The following is a 14,311-nucleotide window of genomic DNA, read 5'->3' as shown; positions in this document are numbered from 1 at the left end:
ACAAAAAGATGGGGTACTGGGCTAATGGTCGGATACTTGGTAGTGTGGATGAGCAGGGATCTTGGTGTCCATGTACACAAATCTTTGAAAGTTGCCACCCAGGTAAATAGTGCGGTGAAGAAGGCATATGGCGTACTGGCTTTTATTGGTAGAGGAATTGAGTTCCGGAGTCCTGAGGTCATGTTGCAGTTGTATAAGACTCTGGTGCGGCCACATCTGGAGTATTGTGTGCAGTTTTGATCGCCATACTATAGGAAGGATGTGGAGGCACTGGAACGGGTGCAGAGGAGGTTTACCAGGATGTTGCCTGGTATGGTAGGAAGATCGTATGAGGAAAGGCTGAGGCACTTGGGGTTGTTTTCATTGGAGAAAAGAAGGTTTAGGGTGACTTGATAGAGGTGTACAAGATGATTAGGGCTTTAGATAGGGTTGACAGTGAGAATCTCTTTCCACGTATGGAGTCAGCTATTTCAAGCGGGCATAGCTTTAAATTAAGGGGTGGTAGGTATAGGACAGATGTTAGGGGTAGGTTCTTTACTCAGCGAGTCGTGAGTTCATGGAATGCCCTGCCAGTAGCAGTGGTGGACTCTCCCTCATTATGGGCATTTAAGTGGGCATTGATAGGCATATGGAGGATAGTGGGCTAGTGTAGGTTAGGTGGGCTTGGATCGGCGCAACATCGAGGGCCGAAGGGCCTGCACTGCGCTGTATTCTTCTATGTTCTATCAGTCTGTTTTCGTTTTTCTTCATTGGATGTGGAATTGCTCAGCTCCATCTGTTTCAGTGAGACCACCGCTGATTGCTTGACATTCTAATGCAGAAACAGATACATCTTCAGCTGGTCTTCAGTAAACTAATTCTTAATTTCAGCTATCAGCCGGTAAAATTCTTTGAAATGCCTTCAAGCTCAATACAGATACATGACCAAATCTAAACATAGTACTAAGCTATAACCTCCCTATACCCTGCAAAATGGTTTTCAATGAGTGGACAATTGGGGAAGATTGAAACATATGTGGCATTGCACGTGAGGGAAGCGCATAAGGCACAAAACCCCGCTATGAATTGTAGCACCCTGGAAAGAATGGAAATTCAGAGGGACCTGAATATGCATACCAACAGATTTCTAAATTTTTTCTTTATTATTTACTCAGGAAATGTTGGTGTCATTGTCTAGGCCAGTTTTTTTTATTGGCCATCTCTAATTATAGAGCAATAGACAAGTTAATTTCCAAAATATTTCTGCCAATTTTGGATGAGATGCATCAGAAGATAGTTTCTGTTGCAATTGAAAAAAAAATGATTTCTCACAAAAAGAGAGTCATTTATTGCCCCGCTTACCATTTCTTCAAGATAGCCTAAGAGTGAATCTTCACCATCACGCTGATTGAAGTCAACTGTTTAAATTGACGGGAATGTGCGTATGTAGCAGTTTTTTTCTTGCTTGGAATAGCGGGGTTTAGGAAGGAACCTGAGAAAGTGGGTATAATTCTTTGAAGAGCAAAAATAGCTCAGATACAAAGTTTATTTTTCTTTAGTAGAGATGTGAATCATTAGACAACACAGATTTAAGGAAAAGGGTAAAATGACAGTTGTGATGAATTGGTTTGCCTCAGAGGAACGTTGGTGCCTGGTGCACACTGAAAGAGGGAATGGTCCGGTCTGATAGCCTGATAGGATTTCCATTTTCATCTACTTTCACTTGCATTATAATAGCCACCATAGGTCAAAACGGAAATGAAAGAATTAATATGCACACATCCCTGATCATCAATAGAACACAATGGGTAGAATGGTCTGTCCACATGGTAAAGGCCCCGATCAGTCTTTCGTTCGACCAGACAGCTGCAATCCTCTATTGAGTAAAACAAAAATAATCATGCAGGGACGTCCCCATCTTGACTAAAGCCCTGGAATAGACGAGGACAAACTGAAGATGCACTTGTCAAGTGACAAATCATTGTCAAGTAACAGCGTTCTAGGAAATTTTCTCTAATCACTGAACAGGCCAATGGAGGAGCTTACTCGGGTTGAAATGCGTGTGCATTTTGGAGATTGCAGCCAACAGTTTGACCATGAAATGTTGGATGCTGATTTCTTGCGATCTATAGTAAGTTCATTACGAGCTGACTCTCCGTGATTATTTAAGTTATTTGTAGGTTGTCTACAGTTTTGTTTTCAGTTATTAGACTGTCGCTGTTCGATGTATAAATAGGGCAAGTGTTTTATTTCACAAACAGGTATTTCTTGTCACTGTCTTAAATTCTTCGTGATGCACCATAATCACCTAAATGAAAGGTTCAGTCGTCTTTTTGTGATGTTTCTGAATGTACAGTATATAGAAATATAGAAAAGTACAGAACAGAACAGGCCCTTTGGCCTACGATGTTGTGTCGAGGTTTAATCCTAATGGAAAATTAAAAAAAATTAACCAACACACCTAACAACTCACTGCTCTTCATGTGCCTGTCCAGCAGTCGATTAAATGTCCCTAATGACTCTGCTTCCACTACCACCGCTGGCAATGGATTCCATGCATTCACAACTCTCTGCGTATAGACCCTACCTCTGATGTCTCCTCTGTACCTTTCCCCTAATATTTTAAAACTATAACTTCTCATACCCGTCAATCTTGCCCTGGGGAAAAGTCTCTGGCTATTGACTCTATCTATTCCACTCATTTTCTTGTACACCTCTATCCGGTCTCCTCCCTTCCTCTTTCTCTACAGAGTGAAAAGTCCGAGCTTTTTCAACATTTCTTCATAAGGCAAGCCCTCCAGTCCAGGCAGCATTCTGGTAAACCTGCTTTGAACCCTCTCTAAAGCCTCTGTACCTTTCCTATAGTAGGGCGATCAGAACCGGACACAATATTCCAAGTGTAGTCTCACCAGGGACTTGTAGAGCTGAAGCAAAACCTTGCGGCTCTTAAACTCGATCCCCATTTTAATGATAGCCAAAACACCATATGCTTTCTTGACAACCCTATTCACTTGGGTGGCAACTTTGAAGGATCTATGTACTTGCACACCCAGATCCCTCTGTTCCTCCACACTATCAAGAATCCTGTATTTAATCCTATATTCAGCATTCGAGTTCGAAATTCCAAAATGCACCACTTCGCAGTTATCTAGGTTGAACTCCATTTGCCATTGCTCAACCCAGCTCTTGCCATTGCTCAACCCAGCTCTACATCCTTTCTATGTCACGCGGCAGCCTCGATACTATCGACGTCACCGCCAATTTTTGTTTCATCTGCAAATTTGCTAACCCACCCCCAACCTCCTCGTCAAAGTCATTTATAGAAACTACGAAGAGCAGAGGCCGAAGAACAGAGCCCTGCGGGACCCCACTCAATTCTGACCTCCAGGCAGAATGCATTCTTGTACAACCACTCTCTGCCTTTTGTCAGACAATTAATTTTGAATCCAGATAGCCAACTGTCCCTGTTTACCATACTGCCTGACTTTATGAATGAACCTATCATGGGGAACCTTATCAAATGCCTTTCTGAAGTCCATATACACCACATCCACTGCTCAACCTTCGTCAACCTGTCTTGTCACATCCTGGAAGAACTCAATAAGATTTGTGAGGCATGACCTGCACCTCACAAAGACATGCTGACAGCGTTTATCACGCTATTCTTTGCCAAATAGTTATAGATTCTATTCCACAGAATTATTTCCAAAATCATGCTGACCACACACGTAAGACTGACTGGTCTGTAACTGCCAGGGATTACCCTATTACCCATCTTGAAAAGAGAAACAATATTCGCCTCCTTCCAATCCTCTGGTACGACTCCCGTGGAGAGTGAGGAGGCAAAGATCTTCGCCAAACTCTCAGCAACCTCCTTTCTCGCTTCCCGGATCAGCCTAGGATAAATCTGATCTTGCCCTGGGGACCTATCAATCTTAATGTTTTCCAAAATTTCCAGCACATCAACTTCATCATTCTTTATCTGGTCAAGCCTGTATCCCAGCTCCTTAAAGTTCTCAGTCACAACAAGGTCCCTTTCCTTGGAGAAACCTGAATCAAGGGCTTTCCCTATCTGCTCAGCCTCCACGCACAAGTTCCGTATGCTATCGTTGATTGGCCCTACATTCTTCCTGATCATTCTCTTCTTCCTCACGTATGAGTAAAATGCCTTTGTGTTCTCCTTAATCCTATTTGCCAAGCCTTTTTCGTGCCCTCTCCTGGCTCTCCTCAGTCCATTTCTGAGATCCTTTCTAGAAAGCCTGTAATCCTCTAAAGCTGTGCTAGATCCTTGCTTCCTTCCACCTTATGTAAGCTGCCTTCTTCCTTTTGATGAGAGGCTCCTCTGTTCTCCTCATCCCAGGTTCCTTAATCTTACCCCTTCTTACCTGTCTCAGAACAATAAATGCGTGCATCACTCGCAACAACTGCTCTTTAAACAGTCTACACATGTCTGTTGTGCCCTTTCTGTGGAACAATTGCTCCCAGTCTGTGCTTCCCAACACCTGTCTATAAGCGGCATAATTTCCTTTTCTCCAATTAAATATCTTCCCTCGGTAACTGGTCTTTTCCCTCTCTGAGGCTATGTCAAATGTTAGGCAGTTGTGATGACTGTCACCAAAGTTTTCACCCACCATGAGATCTGATACCTGTCCTGGCTCATTGCCGAGCACCAAATTCAAAATGACCTCTGAATATATACTTTAGCTTATTTGTTTATAACGTTCTATCAAATGTGAAATCACCTTTTTATTATTACCTGCATTCTATTCCATATTTGCCTGAGTTGTTTTCAAAATTATTAAAACTTTTAACTCATCTATTACTGCTTTCCATCTGTAATGATCGTCTTTCATGATGTGTAATTGCTAATTAATTCCCGAGATGCTTCGATTCACTACAATTAAGGCTTCAGGTGTCACCACAATCACTTCGTGAGTGCCATGTTTCGAGACCAACAAGTTACTTTCGTCTCTCGTAGAATGGAATATCCAGTAATTTATGAAGTGGAATGCATTTATTTCCTTGTTCTTGCGATCATTGCCATACCAGGTACTTCATTCAAACAAGTTGTTCAATGTACAAAACGTTGCTTCTTTTTCGCATGTGTCACATGTGCAGTATGGTCACAAATTTGTTATACGTTCTTCATTTTTTCAGTTGTTTGCTTATTAGCATCAACTGTAGGCAGGGTACCTATTCATTTATTTATTTCTGTCGCAAAATTTCTTCTGTATTTCGGACTCTTCATTTTAAACTTGGTTGGCCTCAGTGACCTGTCTGTGTGGAGCACATTCATGTGCAAAGCATGTCGGATTTTATATTTTGGAGTATTGCATTTTGGTTGAATTCTGATTACTGCGTTCATTTTAGATTCCAATCATAGACGAACATGATAGAATAAAAGAATATCCTTCTATAAAAGTATTTGATAATAGGTCACGTGTTACTAACATCGAATTTCATTGTGGCATCTGTCTAAAAGTTCTCAGTGAAATGTCTCATGTATTAATTTTACAATATGTCTTCATTTCTGGACTTGTTTCCATACTTTGGGTCAATGAAAATGAAGGGAATTCACTCTTGTTCAGTTGTGCAAAACAGTCTAAAAGTAGTTTACTTCTGATTTGGATATTAATGATCTCAACAGGAAATTTACTGAACAAGTGAAATTCGGTTTCTTTGGGATTATATTGTCCAAATGTGCCTAAATTTGTCATGCGTGAATTGGACTCTACTTGAACTTTTTTCAACGCATTTGTGACTGATTCAATGTAAAGTCACAGTGTGAAAGAGTTATACTCTTCGGTCCAACTCATCTATGCCGGCCAATGTTCCCAAAACTAAACACGTCCCATTTACCTGCATTTGTCCAATATCCCTGTAAATCTTTCTTATTCATTTAGCTGTCCTAACATCTTGTAAATGTTGCACTTTACCAATATTTAATAAAAGGTTGCCCCTTTAGGTCTCTTTCAAAGCTGCTTGCACTCAACCTTAAATAAAGGTTCCAGTATTGAAATCTGCCAACATAGGAGAATTACGGTTGCTATTCCCCTTATCAATAGCCCTCATGATTTTATATACTTCTATCGGGCCAGCCTTCAATCTCCTGTGCTCCTGTGAAAATTATACTTGAATACTCAGACACTTCATTCAACTTAAACCCTCCAGTCCTGGCAAACCTCTGGTCGTATGTTTCTGAAAGCTCTCAACTTCAATTATTTTGTTCCTGTTGAAAAGCGAGCATAAATGTACATACAGACTGAAAGTGGCTTCAGCAACATCCGAGACGAACTCAGCATGACGTCATAACACATGTACCCAATGGTCTGATCAATGACAGGCAAGCGTACGATAATCCTTGTTATCTATCCTGTGTGGATTTAATGGTGTGAAGCTCTCTGGTCTTACTTTGAAAATTTTGCTCATGTAACTTAAGACGAGAAACTCTCCAAAAATAATTCTCAGGTTGGTTCACTGCAGAATCTTGAGAGAGGGAGAGCAACAGAGAGAGAGATAGAGCAAGAGAAGTGAAGAAAAATGAAGTAATGAATCAAGAAATCAACTAATATCAACAGATGGAGAAACGATTCTTCTGAAAAAGATCTTCCAGGGGTTCCGGAGTGTGTGGGTAGAAATGATCATGGGTGTTTCTTTTTTTGTCTAGTTATGGAAGCACCCAACAGCTTAGACCACGCAAGTATTTGTTTTTTAATCATAGGTATTTGCACTGTAGTTAGATTCCAGGAAATTGTAACTTATTAAATTGTTTAATTTGTTTCATGCTTTATGCATTCACCAGCTCGGTTGCTCCCATTTCAATGATCGACTCTTAAATATATAAATTGAAATTTTATTGTTCATTAATCTTTTACCAGTTTCAATCATTTCTCTTTTGATTATCCTGGACATTTATTTAATTGTGCTCTTTTTTTCGTCCATTAGGTTGGTTCACTGTCTATGAAACTTCAATTTATAATTTAATGTTTCATTCCTTTCCTCTAATTCCCAAGTAGAATTATCCTTATTGTGTTGTAATTTATTTAGTGTGGCACCCACAAGTTTATTGGGATTGTTTATATCATCACAGTAGATTTGATCTGTTTATATGTATACTATTCGTACATACATTAAGGTAAACATAAGCATAGATTTCTTGCAGAATTGAATCAGAAACTTCATCCAAATGTTTATATCTGATACAATTATGAAGATGTTAACGTATATCCAAATCCTGCTTTAACAGTAAACATTGTGGCAATCGTGATTCTAGCTCGTGGGAAGTGTGGTCTCTCTGAATGCATCACTTGCTATCTGTTAGCCATGGCAGCAGCTGATCTTGCTGTGACGATTACTGATGTCATAATGCATCGTTTAAATCACATGTATTTTCCGGTTTCTTTCTTACTGCTGACACCTGTTTGCTCACTCAGACATGTTCTCTACAATGTGTCCATTGATTGCTCAGTGTGGTTTACTGTTGCTTTTACGTTTGACCGATGCACAGCTATTTGCTATTCAAACTTTAAGCAGAAATACTGTAGGAGGAGAACAGTAACTGTGATTCTATCAGTTATTTTTGTGGGAAGTTGTTTTCGAAGCATTCCCATATTCTTTTTATACCAGCCTGTAATTGTGATCAACAATATTTCATGGTACTGCACTGGAAAAACAGGCTACGCAACTTCATCCTTCTGGAAGGCATATGAATGCATCGAAAGCATTGTTAACCCTTTATTACCGATATGTATGATATTGGTGTTTAATGTGTTAACTATTAGGCATATTTTTGCAACAAATAAAGTGCGCAAGGCACTCCGAAGTACAGGCAAGAACCATAATGATCCAGAAATGGACAATCGGAGAAATTCCATGATTTTGTTGTTCGCTCTATCTGCCAACTTCATACTGTTATGGATGACCACCGTTGTGCATTCCTTAACTTGGCAACTGGTAAACTGTCAATATGGAAGCAAATATTTTGATGGACCCATTTATATTGTTCAGCAGGTTGGTTTTATGTTGCAACTTCTCAGTTCATCAACCAACACTTGTATTTATGGATTAACACAAAAGAAATTCAGAGCAGAGTTGAAGCATGGGATAAAATATCTTTTTACACTAAATGGAAAATGCATTACAAACTGACGGAGTTTGTCTTACAATTCATGTAATTCGAATTTAATCTCTAATTAAAATGACTGGGAGCATTTAACATGACGGGAATAAACCAAGAACCTCTGATGAACGTTTTTTTTTTCATTCAGTTGTTATTTAGAAACATCTAAAAATGTATGTGAACCACCATATATTTGAAATTAAATGAATGATAGAATCAGACAGTGCTGTTATTAATGTATACTAACAATCATGCAGTGCAGATTAACCATAGAAGTCAACGAACGAAATAATAGATCTCAAAAAATCATTATCACAGTTTACCAATAGATTGTGACAAAACATCTCCCTGCAAAACTTCAAAATAGAAGGCATTATGAAAGTAAAGGGTTTACTTTACACAGACATTCATTAATTAAAAGTGATAAATCTGTATGACACTTTAAGGAATGATATTTGTATTGAACAAATGGGATGGTGCTGAGTGTTCAAATATCATGTCATTTTGTAAATTTGAGACACAAATGCCAGTGTGCATTAATTTAGCAAACAGAAGAGGCAGAAAAAAAAGTTGTTTTAAAATATTGCAGAATAACCATCGATGAACTAAGGTCTTGCTTTTCTCCACATCACTTCACACCATTTCTATCATTAAAACTTTATTTCGTTATAATGTATCCTTGAGTTGCTCATGCTTCTGTTTGCACGACTGATAACTAAATATCTTTATTTATAATATCCAGTCACTCATGATATGGAGGTACCAGTGTTGGACTGGGGAGTCCAAAGTTAAAAAATCACACAACAACAGGTTTATTTGGAAGTACTAGCTTTCAGAGCGCTGCTCTTACATCAGCTACTGGTGGAACAGCGCTCTGACAGCTAGTGATTCCAAATAAACCTGCTGGACTATAACACGGTGTTGTGTGATTTTTAACCAGGTTACTCATGATTGTGATAATTGCAATCACATGTCACCAGCTTTCTTCTCTCTCGAGACAGAACTCAACTGCCTCAAACTTGTTCGAGCAATGCACATTATACTTACGTTAAATGGTTGAAAAATAATGCTTCATCTGTATAATGACAGATTTTCAGCTGATTGTCTTTCGTATGAATTACGAATCAGGATCGTGCTCATTGCAATTTTTTTCCCCCTGTTGGCATGTTGGACACAGACTTCAAAGTTCTGATAATGAAACACCAATAATCTCAAAATCTCGCATAAACCTCGTTGGAGAAGGAGTTTGAAGGAGATCTGAACCCCTTTTTCAGTAACATAAATCGATCTATATTAGGAGCTCCTTACAAACACAAAATGGGAGACGTCTCTCAGAAAACCTAGGTTTCCCAATAACATATAAGATATTAATACATTATGTATTACAATGATTACAAGCAACATTGACATCAGCACTTCCAATCTGTCCTTTGCCCATCCAAGCCTGTACTTGTATGATCAGTAATGGACAACTTCATAGTCAAACTGTTGTCCTCGCTTCATCACATGATGTTTGCCAGATCACCTCATTATCTGTCTTTTGACTCTTACAATGCATCTTATGACCACATTCCAACATTCACTTTTCGACATGCCGTCCCAGAAACATGCCAGCTGCTAACCAGTATCTTTCTCAAGATTCCCCATAGCTAGCTGCCTACAGGAATGAAATTTCATTCTGAAATACATTAAAGATAATATTATTCAAGTGTCTGTGCTAACACGCAACTAAAACTGTTTTCATTATAATAACGTGTGCATAAAGATTTTTATGGGATTTAGTTAAATTACTTGAGTTTGAGGCTTTGAGTTAGCTAGAGTGGGAGAGGGCTTAACTAAAAAATGAATCACGGCAGTAAGTAAAAGCATGAAACTGTTGAAAAACGTGGCTCTAATTTGGGAGGAAAGCAGGTAGTCACAGAAAATAAAAAGAGTATTTTTGCAAACCAAGTTTCTTCTGGTGGAGGAAATGAAGGTTAAAAATGCTATCATAACAGCTTTTTACCTGAATGCTGGTCGCGTTCGATACAATTGTCGGCACAACTCATTGCGAATGTGTATAACTTAGTGGCATCAGACTATTTAGAAGGACAAACAGAAGGGAAAGGGAGGTGGAATAGCTCGGATATTTATGGATGACATCATATAGATAAGAAGAGACGATTTCGTTTCCATGAGAAAAAATGTTATATTAATGTGGGTGAAAATTAGATATAATAACGGGATAAAAAGCATTGACTGGCGTTGTCTGTAAGCCATCGTTTAATGACATCATGCTAGAGTGGACAATATACAAGAAGGTAAATGATGCATGTAAAAATGATGCAGCAATTTTAATGGGAGAATTCAATCTCCCTATCGCTTGATTAATCAAAGACTGTCAGGGCAGCCTTTCGGCAGAGTTCACAGAATGCATCTGTGATAGTTTACCCATAAAGCATCGATGGAACGTAGGATGGACCAAGCAGTCCCAGATCTTTTCCTGTTTGAGCAGGAATAGTTTAAAATCTCATGGATTGGTATCCTCTTGGAAGGAACAATTACAGTATGGCTGAAATTACAACGCAGATGGATGGTGAGAAGACCAGTGTCTTGAGCTTAAACAAACGCATTTAAAATGGGATGAGGTAAGCGTTGGCGAATGTTGACTGGCTTTTAAAGACTATATGTTGGACAACTTGCCAACTGTGGTGCACTCTCAATTCTATTTTTAACGTGCTCCACAAAGCTATGTACCAGTGAAAAGTAAAGGACTAAAGGAAAAGCGGAAATTAACCACGGGTAACTAAGAAAATTAAATGAGGCTACCAAATTGAAAGATAATGCAAAGTGGCAAAGATCAGTAAGAATAAAACGGGAGGACTGGGAAATGTTTAAACATCAATAGAAAGAGACAAAACAATTAAAAGGAAGGTAAGATAGATTATGAGTAAACCAACTCACAATACGAAAGAAATCAACAGACAGCAAAGTGTTCCACAAACATTTGAAAGGAAACAGGGCGACTGAGGTAAACAGTAGGCTTGCAGAGAATATGAAGTGGGAATTAAAACTGGGAAATGAAGAAATGGTCAACGCGTTGAAAAGGTACTTCCTGTCGGTTTTTACAATGGAAGAACAAATAACATGCCAAACATTGATGACAAGGAAACGTTGGCAGGACATATCATAGAAACGATAATTATTATGAAGATGTAGTTTTGGGCAAACTAATGGGGTGGAGTTTAAACAGATGTCCTGCCAAGATGGAATGAATCCCAGGGTATAAAAGGGTATGACGAGATAACAAATGCACTGGTGGGAACTTACCAAAATTTGGTCTATTCTGGGTTGTTTCCGGCAGATTGGAAAACAACATATATGATATCACTGTTTAAAACAGAAGGAAATAGGAGGCAAAAAGCGGATAACTATAGGCCATTTAGCCTAACTTGTTTTGGTGTTTAAAATGCTTGAATCTGTCATCAAGAACGAAATAACAAGTAACAAACGGCACCATATCGGGCATATGCACCATGTGTTCTGGAAAAGCAGGTCATGTTTAACTAATCTACAGGAAGTATTCGATGACATACAAGCGCGGCATAGCAACGAAATGCCAGTCGATATAGTGTCCTGGATTTCTAGAAGGAATTCGAGAAGGAACTGCACAAAGGCCTGCTGTGTAAGATAATAATTTGTGGCGTTATGAGTAGTGTTTTCGTGTGGATAGAGGATTGGCTAATTCGCAGAAATCAAAGAGTGGGGATAAATGGGTGTTTTTCTGTTTGCAAATCAGTGTTGGGCCTGCAATTGTGTACACCTTCCAAAAATGTTTTCGTTTAAGCAATCAAGTGTAGTGTGCCAAGGTTCGCAGATGACACGAAGGTGAGTGCGAGAAGAAAGTGTGCAGAGGACAATGAAAGTTTACAGTGGAATATAGATCAGTTAATTAAGTGGGCAAGGGTCCAGCAGATGCAGTACAATGTTGATAATTGTGAGGTCATCTATTTTAGTGGGAACACCAGCAAAATGGACGTTTGATTCCATAATAAATGACTGTAACATGCTGCTGTGCAAATAAAGATCTTGATGCCCTTGTGAAGGAACTGCAAAAGGTTAGCTCATGGTTGTAGCACATAACGAGATAGGTGGCTGCTGCATCGGATTCCTTTGGGATGCAGGCGAAAGAGAAGTACAATTATTTCAAGTAGGTCGACAGGCCATTTGCAGGAAGGAATAGAAAAGGTTGCAGTTCAGTGTAAAAGCCGAAAAGAGAGCAGAGGCTATATATAATTAACAAAAATCGAAATTGATGTAAAAGTTCAGCAGATATAGCAACACTACAGAAAGAAATCAAAGTTAAGGTTTTGGGTCCGATGATTATCAGTTGTGAGGAAGTGTCAAAGGGCATGAAATGTTAGCTTTGATTTCTCTTCACAGACGTGCTGAGCTCATTCAACAAATTATGTTTTTTCTTATTAATTTAGTTTAAGATGGATGACAGTGGTTTACTGTATGAGAGTTGTTTTTGTAATAAGCAATCCGAAGTAATTCTCTTTTTCCAAATTAATTGGAGGGTTTGGGAGAGGCGGTTGGATTGGTGAACTCGTAAAGTGTAAGAGAATTAGATGCATATATGATACACCTGAACAAGAACAATCGGCAAAGCAGCGTTTGAACATTTTTGGTGATGGATCTTGTATGATGGAGAATGGTATTTGAAAGCCAAGATTTGGTATATAGGCAGAAAATCACCAAGGTACACTTTCTGTTGAGCTGGCTTTTAAATTATTTAGTGTCATGTACCAAAATTGCAGAATTGATAGCTATGATCTGATAAGTTTCCAACACCAGTAGATAGGGTATTCTAACATTATATCGGCTAACTTCCTGTAATTATGGAAAGCGAGAGTTTTGTTTCAGCAGATGGAAACGCACTAGTGTCCATGCCCTTGTTGAAGCATATTTTTCAAACTGTCCAGGCAAACTATGACAATGAAGATTAATTGGAATGTCTTGAGCAGATAAATTGGCAAAGGGGGACGCTTTAGAGAGAAAAATAACTATGACAACCCAGAATGGGTGAAAAGATAAATGATGTTACCATTAGTCAGGTTTAAGTCGAAGATCTCAAAAAAGGTTCAGCGGAGTGATAATCATTTGAACCAAATACAGGACGGAGTACAGCCTGGTGCCTATAAGTGGTGTAAAGATAAGTTTCAACTTACAGATGAGCTAATGATTAATTCATGAACGGTATCTGGTGCAGACTCAAAAAACTCACCGATCGACTCACCTATCAATAACCTGGTGTTCAAGGTCATCAGGGAGCAGAATCAACTGTTAATCCAATCATGGGTCGATATTGGTGGCGTGATTTGAATAAAACATGGAACATTATGCTGAGGCATAATTAGATGAGATCCCCTACCGTGTGGAAACAGGCCATTCGGCCCAACCAGTCCACACCGACCCTCCAAAGAGTAACCCACACAGACTCATTTCCCCTCTGACTAATGCACCTAACACTGGGCAATTTCGCATGGCCAATTCACCTTGCCTGCACATCTTTGGTGAGTGTGGGAGGAAACCGGAGTACCCGAGGAAACCGGGTACCAGAGGAAACCCACGCGGACACAGGGAGAATGTGCAAACTCCGCACAGTCAGTCTCCCGAGGCTGGGACCCTGGTGCTGTGAGACAGCAGTGCTAACCACTGAACCACCGTACTCACCGTGTTTAATATGTGCTCAAAATGACATTGATTGGCACGTGATTAAAGTGGAAATGAGGCACAAAAGACCAGGTGAAAACCCATGGAAAAGTTTGAACATAGATTCTGTTGGTCCTTTGCCACCATGTCAGGGAAGATACCGACATAACCTGGTGTACATGACACTTCCAGTAAATGGGTTATGACACGCAAAAAGCAACACAGCTAAAGCAATATTCTAGCAGAACAAGGGTTTACCAGATGTAGACTCCCACGAGTATCAAAGGTTAAATATTGTCTTCCATCATTCATTGAGCAGAATAATAGAGAGGATGAATCTACTCTAAAAATCCATGATTCAGTAAATGAAACCGGTAAACAAGGCTACATGGAACACGGTACTAAAATTTGTTCGAATGATAATGCGGAATGCAGTCTGTTGTTAAACTGAATGCAGATTAGATTAGATTCCCTACAGTGTGGAACAGGCCCTTCGGCCCACTAAGTCCACACCGACCC

At 39.4% G+C, this 14,311-nt stretch overlaps 1 protein-coding gene across 1 annotated transcript; it reads left to right on the top strand.

Annotated features, from left to right (window-relative positions):
- The first annotated feature begins 4,958 nt into the window (after window positions 1-4,958).
- Window positions 4,959-8,127, top strand: LOC148134747 (putative G protein-coupled receptor 139). Its single transcript, XM_087985377.1, has 2 exons — window positions 4,959-5,028; window positions 7,226-8,127. Exons 1-2 carry the CDS (start codon window positions 4,959-4,961, stop codon window positions 8,125-8,127), a joined length of 972 nt encoding a protein of 323 aa, XP_087841503.1.
- Window positions 8,128-14,311: the final 6,184 nt, after the last annotated feature.

Source organism: Chiloscyllium plagiosum, unplaced genomic scaffold (assembly GCF_037043375.1).
Source record: "Chiloscyllium plagiosum isolate Xiang-an unplaced genomic scaffold, Cpla_swu_hap1 HiC_scaffold_52, whole genome shotgun sequence".
Lineage (NCBI taxonomy): Eukaryota > Metazoa > Chordata > Chondrichthyes > Orectolobiformes > Hemiscylliidae > Chiloscyllium > Chiloscyllium plagiosum.
This window is presented reverse-complemented; position numbering and strand designations above follow the sequence as displayed.

Excerpts from the sequence above, each read along its gene's own strand:
- LOC148134747 (XM_087985377.1), top strand. The coding sequence starts at position 4,959 with ATGGAATATCCAGTAATTTATGAAGTGGAATGCATTTATTTCCTTGTT. Across the intron at positions 5,029-7,225 it reads TGCGATCATTGCCATACCAG|TAAACATTGTGGCAATCGTG; the intron begins GTACTTCATTCA and ends CTGCTTTAACAG.